The sequence below is a fragment of the Colossoma macropomum genome, unplaced genomic scaffold, assembly GCF_904425465.1.
Source record: "Colossoma macropomum unplaced genomic scaffold, Colossoma_macropomum, whole genome shotgun sequence".
Classification (NCBI taxonomy): domain Eukaryota; kingdom Metazoa; phylum Chordata; class Actinopteri; order Characiformes; family Serrasalmidae; genus Colossoma; species Colossoma macropomum.
In genome coordinates, this window is record NW_023495565.1 from 1,740,232 (window position 1) to 1,750,200 (window position 9,969).

The window sequence follows — 9,969 nt, forward strand, 5'->3', positions numbered from 1 at the left end:
TGCCTTCTCCAAAACCGTAAGTGAGGAAGAACATCACTAAAAATAAAACGTCCAAAGTAATTGGGATAACAGTGTTAGCATTTACCCCAAGAAAGTTAAACTTAGTTTAAGTAACACTTTCCACAATAATGTATAGAGTGTTGAATGAACAGTACATTTTATATATGAATAATTCGTGTAAACAGCAGAAAGAATAGCATATTGCAAAAAACAAATGCTTGAGAAAAAAAAAAAAAAGTTGAAAGTCTAGGCAAAAATTGTCAAAACACTTTCTGTCCAAAGGGATAAAGCCAGGTCATTTTATGCTGTCAGTCCAGAAATGAGGAGTTTCACTGAAAATAATAAATACAATGAGGACTTTTATTTTGAAAAACATCTTTCGGTAAAAAGACATAGTAGTCCATATTAATATCATGTAAAACATGTATAGTTTATGAATGTTGATTTAAGCATTCATGAACATGTTATGAAGTGTTTATGTAAGGTGATATGAATGTGTCATGTAGACACCCTTCAAAGAAAGTGTTACAGATGATTCATACTACTCATAGGGTTCTTTGAGTGTTCATTTTCTTGAAGAATCCTCTTTTTTAAGACTGTACAAACATGTTTTTTTTTAACCCTATCAGGCAAAGATAGAAGCCAATCTGAGGTAAGGTAGCCTTTTAGCTTGTTGTCTTCCTCATCTGGTAAATAATTTCTGTTGTTTGAGTGATGCACTCTTATTGTAATGATAATTGTAATGATTGAAAACAGTTACTTCAGTTACACATTCTCTATCTAGCCTGCTTCTGCATTTGCCAGGTCACACACATTTCACACACATTTCAAAAAAGTCCACCCCCAAAAATCCACCCCAAAGCAGTTGTAATTTTTCCTCCCACCTTCAAGATGTATCATCAAATGGAGGATTTTGTAGTCTTTAGATAAAAAGAATCTTACACTAGAGCATAACATGGCACCACTCAGGGTGCTAGTAAGCACATTTACAACAGAAGTAGCAATAGTTACATTTTTTTATTTTGGCCAAAGGTTACCTTTAAATGGTTAATTTCACCCAGTGTAGAGATCATATTCAAATTCTCTCAATCTTAAAACTTAAAGTAAATGATTAAATTTAACTTCTTACGGTTAATAAACAGTCTAGTTTTTTAAGCTAACTAACTTAGTCAATGAAATGCTACTCTGGCTGTATCTTCTGCACTTGGCGAGTGCTTTGTGAATACAGTTGTCACAAGTGCCTGTGGTTCTGTCTAAACTCTACAAACATTTTTGACATTTCTGTGTCAGTGTGCTGTCAGTCATTAGGAAGAAAGCAACCTGGAGCCAGAGCTTTGCGGTAGTGTACAATGTACAGTAACACTTGAGGGTATTCAGATGGGGATCCCAGGCTGTTGGAAACTTAACAGACATGAAATAGCCAGAGAGTGAGACTGAGTGTAGAGGCTGTCAGGCTGTGCGCAGTGCCCACAGTGGGTGTGCTGAAGGGTCTGACAGGTGGCCATATAGGGTCATATAGGGCTTACACATCTGCAGGCATGTAAACAGCTGAAAATATCATGTAGAAAATTGCAGACCTCACTCTAACATGTGATGTCCTCCTTATTTACACCAGAGGTGTGCTCCAAAATAAAGTTGAGATAAAAATATTGTGGCCTTAAGGTTTGAGCCAATTGGAAGAGCAGAGATAAGAACGTAAAGGACTCTCAGAGTGCTACAGGCCTCTCTGCAGCCCTAAGTTAAATTACATGTTCTAAATGTAATTGGTTGCTAGTTTAAGTTGTGCAGTGACTTGGTTATGATTAATCGTGCTCTGCATTAGTTAACAAGTGTGATGAAATGTTCACCATCTGCGTGTCTGGCTTCTGGTGACCTTCCCCCTATTTTCCCCTGTGGTTTAGTTCCCCTCTCTGCTATTTCAATCAAGTGTGTTTCCCTAACAGAAATGGCAGACTTTTCGTTTTCTTCTGTACTGATGCTACAACACACACACACACACACACGCACACGCACACACACACACACACACACACATACACACATACACACACATTCACGCTCTAACCCACATAGGGTACACACATCTCTCAAGTACATGTGCATACACATACACTCTGCTTCTTTATAACATGACCTCACACTCTCTCACACTTACACACCACCCCCACCCACAAATACACATATCCCCACTCTTCCACACAACCAAAAGTACAGTTGATCAGGTAAACTACCCCACTAACTGAAAATGAAAGTTGTGATGAAGAGATAGTGGTATTAATAAATGAAATTCCTCTCCACCAAAACATTGTACTTGGGTGTTATTTTACTCTGGCTAAGAAAGCAAAGCTTGTGACAACGGACTGCACGCATATTGCGGTCTCATCACGGCGTCTTCTCACGAAAGAACATCAAGTTCCGAGAGTTTGAACAGTGTTAATCTGGGGGGTAAACAGTCTTTCAGCATATGTCCGAGGCTGGTGCTTCTGTCTAACCGCTGTGTCTGCTGAAATCTCTCAATAACATCTTACCCAAATTTACACCTGTTTTTCAAAAGCAGGGGAAATCGATGTAACCCGGAGTTCTAACAATTTATCCCATGCACCGAGTCCTACTGAGCATTAGCAGATCATTCCTATAACCTAGTAACTTAATGTTTCAAAGCTTTATTGAGTTTTTAATGTAATTCAGTACATACTCAGCTTAATATTATTACTTACTTCCTGATAAGGTTATTTAGGTTAGGTTTAGATTATTAGGTCATTAAAATATCCTAATTATTCTTTTAATGCTGGTAACGTTTTCTGATAAGAAGATTTAGGCTATCAAATTATCTTACTTGTAGATTTCAGTGCTGGTAGCATTTTCTGATAGGGTAATTTAGGCCACTGCCCTGCGATGGACTGGCGACCTGTCCAGGGTGTATCCTGCCTTCCGCCCAATGACAGCTGGGATAGGCTCCAGCACCCCACCGCGACCCAGAAGGATAAGCGGTTTAGATGATGGATGGATGGTAATTTAGGCCATCAAAATATCCTACCTAAAGAGCGCTACCTAAAGAACAGCGGTACGCTACGACATTTGACTTTGTAGCACAAACTTTAGTAAATCCAGCGAAATATGTAAGGAGCCGCATGTGTAATATCTCCACCCACGTTTTGCGCAGTCCTACTTCAAATGCATATGCATAGTGAAGAGAAACGCATGTGTGTGTGTGTGTGTAATAAAGACATATATGTAATAAAGAGCTATATCTATCTATCTATCTATCTATCTATATATATATATATATATTATATATATATATATATATATATATATATATATATATAGGTCTTTATTACACACCACATGTCCTTCATACACATTCTCCCACAAACACTCTACTTTATCTTTCTCTCATTATTTAGCATCATAAGCAGAAATGACTCTGCTTTTTTGTATCTCTAGGGAAAAAACGATGCGCCCATGGCAGCTTATATGTTTTTTTTAGCTTTCTGCACATTTAATTCGACTGTAGAATGTTCCACAGAAAGTTGCCTACGACAGCTTAGGCTCAATATTGCCCTATGCGTGTGTGTGTGTGTGTGTGTGTGTGTGTGTGTCTTTGTGTGTGCGCGCGCGCGTGTGTGTGGGCGCGCGTCACGTGCAGACCTGTGGATCTCACGGTGTTCGAACATGCATCAGGCGTGCGCATGCTGAGGAAATACACCGCAAGAGAAGAAACGATGGTGAATGGATTGTAGCGTTATCTTAGCATCCATCATGATGGATGAAACGAACATTTCTTACGGTGTTTGCAGTGGAAGGAGTCGATCGCACGCTTACCCTTACAGCGAATCAGCATAAGCGTCGTATGAGAGTGTCTTGGAGACAGCTGATGTAGAAAAAAAACTTGAACAAAGATGTTTGACCCAGCGTGGACTGGTAGCATTTAAGACACTCCAGCTGCAATAAACTGGCGATCCTTTAACTACCTGTAGGATTGCATCAAATGAGCAGGGAGAGAATGGAATCGACCGAAGATAAAACGACATCTCCATAATGTGATTTACACTCAGCCTTTGAGCTTAAACCACTGTCTTCCACGGACATTTATTCAGCCGTCGTTTTAATATGTCTGCCTGCTAAAAGCTTTTTTGCTTTTTTCATGAATGGAAAACTGATGGAGCAGCCGTGACCAAACGCGTACGGATGCACTGCATTTATCCATCGCAGTCTGTTCATTCAAGATAAACAACGAGACAAAAAGGATTCGAATGGCAAACATATATGCACGCGTCTAAGCCAGACGTATCCTCAGTATTAAATGTCTTGTCTAGATGTGCATCCCTTCGCCATTTTTTTATCTGACTGAACTCGACAATTTCGAAGTCCCATGCAATGCAATGGAGTGGCTGTCACGTCAAATGAGTGATTTCGCCTAAAACAATATACACATTTATATACATTTCTCTTGAGTCACTCTTGAGTCAAATAACAAACGAGAGTCATGTAAAGCAAAAGTTGCAGTACCCTTTAACCAAACAACTACTATTACTGTATGAAGATCACGGTTTCAGTGTTGGTTTGCCGTCGCAGCAATGCCAGTGCGTGCCGTGACCTCCAGGTTCATGTACAGGGGACTTTGCTCTATTCCAGATATCCTCTCATACAGGACTCCTGTCACCCTCCCCGAGGATGAAGTGGAGGGTAAGTGATAACTTCTTTTTCTTCAAGCTCCCATTCGTTCTCATGAGTTTCCTTTACATTGAGGTCTGGGTAAAAAACTCTGCGCAAGTTGAAATTTCAGAACCCTGGACAGTTCCCCTTTGGACTGCCATCTGGGCGTAATATTTTGCCAATTATGGCGACCACCGCCATTGTCAAGCCGTTTGGGTAATTTCAGAACCGTTGCGTTTACAATCTAGAGCCGTCCTGTGGTGGAAAAACCGAGGACAACATCAGAGACAGATCTAATTAGCCACTGCTTTCCAACCATGCTTGAGACAGCATGTGTTTTCCACCTGTTAAAAATGAGCAGCTGAGGCATATTTTGACTGGGATTTGATTTTCATCTCCATTAACATTTCGACCAAACCTTTCCTAACCAGAGGCTATGTTAAACGAATGATAACATTACACATTGTGGTGCCTCACCTCTGTTAAGTAACATGTTTAGCACTAGTTTTACTTTAACATAAAAACGTGTGCTGAAACTACTACCTCTACACATTAAATGCTTATTTGGATGTTAATGTTTGGAGAGAAGATACAGAAGGTATTTTTCATTTCTATGAAGGCAGTCTGCTGCTTGACCTGTCAGTGGATTCACTGGGTGTTCAAGTTTAATTAAATTAGGGGAAATAATGAAGTGCACTGTCATTTTAATGAGTGAGGGAGTTACAGCTCACAGTTTAAAGTTAGAGTTATGTGACACGCAAACATGCATCTTGTATCATTTTCATAGGTACTAGAGTGGCATATTCACTCCTTGGTATTTTCAAGCTGAATGCTCCAGTGTTTTTCAAAATAATCTCTATTGGCCACATTTGTATCACACAATCAAATACCATTGACAATAAATTCATTGTGTTTAAATGTACTTACTAAAAGAAAAAAACAAATGTTGACTACAAAAAGCACCTGCCAATTGTAGTTTTTTTTTTTTAATATGTTGTATGTGATAACTGACCATATGTAGAAGATCATTTGGCAAATTGCAGTTGAGAAACACTGGACTACTCTTTTAAAATCAGCAAATGACATCTTTTACAAGATGAGCCCTTGGAACTGGTTGGAACTCCAGGCAAATCAGAGCAAAGTAAACATTAATGTATGTGGTGCCTCTGCAGAGATCCGAGAGGCCTTTAGAGTGTTTGATCGTGATGGAAATGGCTTCATCTCAAAGCAGGAGCTGGGCATGGCTATGCGGTCTTTGGGATACATGCCCAATGAGGTGGAGCTGGAGGTCATCATCAAGAGACTGGACATGGATGGTACATCTGCTATATACATAATGCCATATAAATGTATTATTATTATTATTATTATTATTATTATTATTGTTGTTGTTGTTGTTGTTGTTGTTGTTATTCAACAGGGAAGAATACATATGCATATGTTCATGCCTTTTCATGACTTTGTGGCTGTAATGTTTTTATGTGACAGTGGCCGAATTCATATGCTGCAGGAAACTGAGCTGAAGATGTCATCATCATTATCATATTTAATTATTGTAACATTTTTCAGGTTTTTGCTTTTTTGCTTTACACCATTTAGCTGCCTTTACATCCAGACATCCAGTCAACAATTTGTGTCAAATGGACCAATAGAAATGGTTAAAAATTATCATTATATTAAAGTAAGATTAGGAATGCTTTTTTTTCCTTCTTTTTAAGTTTCCATGTTGGCTGTCCAAGCATTGGTTACAACAGAGATGCAAAGATTTTTTTTTATACATGTACACATTCTTCGTTTTAACCTTCACCACTGAAAATAGTCCAAACTAGTGCTATTACACATTGAGATACAAACAGTAGGTCATCAGTAAACTGGCTTTATCAATATTATTTTCAGTAATGATTTGGTCTTTTAAACCCTAAATTTCACAGTTAGTATATGGTCATGGAAAATGGTTGGTAGGGTTGAAAATAGAAGGACAAACTTTGTCAGTTCAATCTACTTTATATTTACCCCTCTTTCTATTATTTGAAAGCACTGTTGGCCTATTGTTCTGTCTACAGGTGATGGTCAGGTGGACTTTGAGGAATTTGTAACACTGCTTGGCCCTAAACTTACTGCCTCCAGCATGCCTGACAAATTTCATGGAGCTGACTTTGACTCCATATTCTGGAAGGTATGCACTGTTATGACCCTGAAGTAAAACCCTGTCATTTTTTTTACTGTGAGGCACAAGCTCTTTTTCACTGTGATTGAATATGAAAGCTGTTAGAAATAGCAAGCTATTCATACATTATACACATGCTGCAATTTCATTGCTAACATTGCTGCTGTTCTAACAAAACTTATTTGAATCGATTTGACTTTTTTTCTCAGTCATTGCTACTGGTCGCAATAATATGCTTCTGCAAATTTCACATCCAGTGTACCCAAGCTGTACTAAGACTTTAGTGGCATTTTGATTTGGTCATTTATCACACAAAACCTCACTCAAGAACCTCACCTGTTATCTGCAAGCTGCAGGTAATGTCTTTTTTTTCCTTTCTGACTATAATTTCATCAGTGTGATATGCAGAAGCTGACAGTGGATGAACTAAAGAGATTGCTATATGACACTTTCTGCGATCATTTGACGATGAAGGACATTGAGAACATCATCATGACCGAGGAGAGCCATATGAACAGCCCAGAGTGCCAAGTTGATATTGACAGTAAGACTCCACACACTAAACAATTCAATCCCAACAATAATAACCTACTGACCTTGGCTGCTTATATTGAATTCATTGTCTGTGTTTTTACTTGCTGTTTTTTACTTGCTTGCCTCTATATCATTACAGAGTGCCACCAAATTATCATGTCAATCAAATTGAGCTGTCAAGTCAAGTCCACCAAGGCAATTTCCAAAGTGTATTTCATCCAGCACTTCTGATGGGTTAGACAGTATTCTATTTTTAGCAAGAGGACACTTTTAGCTCAAGATTGTTCAAAAGAGGGAGAGGAATTGTTTCCGTCACATTTCTACGATTTTTTTTTTTTTACTGTTTCCATCCATCAGTTTCCATTGACCTTAAAATAATATTCCACTTAAAAGCTATCTTCTGCATCTGTAACATACAACATTACCACAAACAATAGTTTCAGTGTGTTTCTTTGAACAGAAAAACTATTGACACAAAACATATTTATAACAGAAGTGATGCAGCAAAGCCCCCCCCCCCAACCCCCCGGGGACCCGGAATAATAAGTAGCTTAAAAAAAGTGTGTGTGTGTGTTTGTGTGTGTGTGTGTAAGCGTGTGCGCTTCAGCACCTATCCACTGGTTTCTATTATAAGTATGTTTTAAGTCTCTAGTTTTTCTGTTCTTTTCCATATACGTCCATGATAATCAACAATATGCTTCAGATTCAGAAGACAGAGACTGAAAAACACTGTAAAAGCTTGCCTATTCAGTTAACAATGATTACTTGTTTAGACCAAAGCCATGACTGAAAAGTATTTTCAATGATGGATCACAATTGGTACTGCAATTTTAGTCCAACACTTAGTTTAATCCTTGCCCAGGAAATTGGTCCATAGTAATTTTTAAAAAGGCTTCTAACCAAATTGCATAAATGTGGCATAAATATATAAAGGCATGCTTGTGACGCACAGACAAATGACCACCGTTTTTTATAACTTATTTTAACTCGTTGTGCCTCATTTTCTCCATCTCTGTCCTCAAAGCAAGCCCCATGCAACAAGTCAAGCACACGTGTGTGCGAAAGAGCTTGATTTGTGCCTTCGCCATTGCGTTTATCATCAGTGTCATGCTTATCGCAGCAAATCAGATGCTTCGAAGAGGGATGAAGTGAACAACCCTGTCCAGTAAGACCAACTCTTGTCTACAGATGTTCTTCAGTATTTTTACATTTAAGGGACACAGTTGAAATGCTGGGACACACTTGAATTATTGATTTCATATGAATGAATGAATACGATGAAGATGCATGAATCTCTTTCCCTTTCACATTTCTTGCAGCTGATTTACTGACATAGTGATGTAAAGCAATACATAGAAGGACAGGATAATTCTGTATTTTTTTTGTTTCGTTTCACAGTCAATGTGATACGTGGTATAACTCAGCCAGTGTATCAGCAGACTTTAAAAGGATGAAAGTGAAAAGTGGATGAAAGTTCAAAAACATTGAAAAATACATTGAAAAAAGTGATGTCTTGAATATTACATTCACTTTTGTGTTTTTGGTAATAATTGCATTGATGTAATTTATGATAATTATATGGTAACAGTACACATTTTGTATCAAGTAAATTCAGTGCATCACATTTTTTTAGCGTAGCAAACATAAAAAAGATTACAAATGAATTGAAAGCCCAAATACAAAGGGTGTACAGAATAAAGGAAACATCTCATAAAATTGTCATGCTCATTAGCCATTTTATTATATGCACCTGAAGTATATGTATACTTTGTAGGTTTAAAAAAAAGGTTTAAAATGTATCCCATCTGATGCACAATTTCTAAGCCCCCCTGTACCCCATCCACCAATTGAAAAGGACCACAGCTGACCAGATTTTAATTGGGTGATGGACCACTCTCAGCACGGCTGGAGTTTTTAAACACTGTGTACACTTACTGGCTACCTTATGAGGCACACCTACCTTCTGGAACACCTTGCAGATGTACAGTAAATTACATTTTGTCCCTGCACAAATTGTGTCTGTCATCCTCTAGCCCTTCATCAGTGGTCAGTTTTTGACTGTAGGACTACTGTTGGCTGAACAGTTTGCTTGCAAAAACATCAGACACTTCTGTACCTGATACACTCATACCAGCACAACATACACTGCTATGGCACTACATTGTCACTGTCACGTCTGTGTCACTGCTATGCTTTTAGTCATCCACTACCTAAATAATATCTGGTCAGTGGTGCTCTTACCATTGTTGATTGGGGTAGAAGGTGGTTAATAATTGTGCAACAGTAATTAAAAACCTATAAATATAACTACAGTCAGTAATTATAAACCTACAAAGTGTACCTACGGTACTGTACAAAAGCACAAAAGTCAGAGACCATCAATCATTTATTTAATTTCCAGTCAAATCAGCCATTCAATACAAGTTTTTCATTTTAAAGATATTTTTGAGTAGATTAGATAGAAGATAATCCATTTGCTTAAGAAAAAAGAAAATCAAAGGAAAATAAGTGAAAAAACAGAATCTTCCATAACTGGAATTCAACAAATGATTAAAAGATACAACAATATTGGACTCCTATCAACCATGCAAAACCTTGGTATACCACCA

General features: G+C 38.0%; 1 protein-coding gene across 1 annotated transcript; it reads left to right on the plus strand.

Annotated features, from left to right (window-relative positions):
* Nucleotides 1-4,580: 4,580 nt before the first annotated feature.
* Nucleotides 4,581-8,518, plus strand: cabp7b (calcium binding protein 7b). The gene is made up of 5 exons (XM_036562990.1): nt 4,581-4,689; nt 5,832-5,975; nt 6,723-6,835; nt 7,223-7,370; nt 8,385-8,518. The coding sequence occupies exons 1-5, from the start codon at nt 4,581-4,583 to the stop codon at nt 8,510-8,512; spliced, it is 642 nt and encodes a 213-aa protein (XP_036418883.1). The 3' UTR covers nt 8,513-8,518.
* The last annotated feature ends 1,451 nt before the right edge of the window (nt 8,519-9,969 follow it).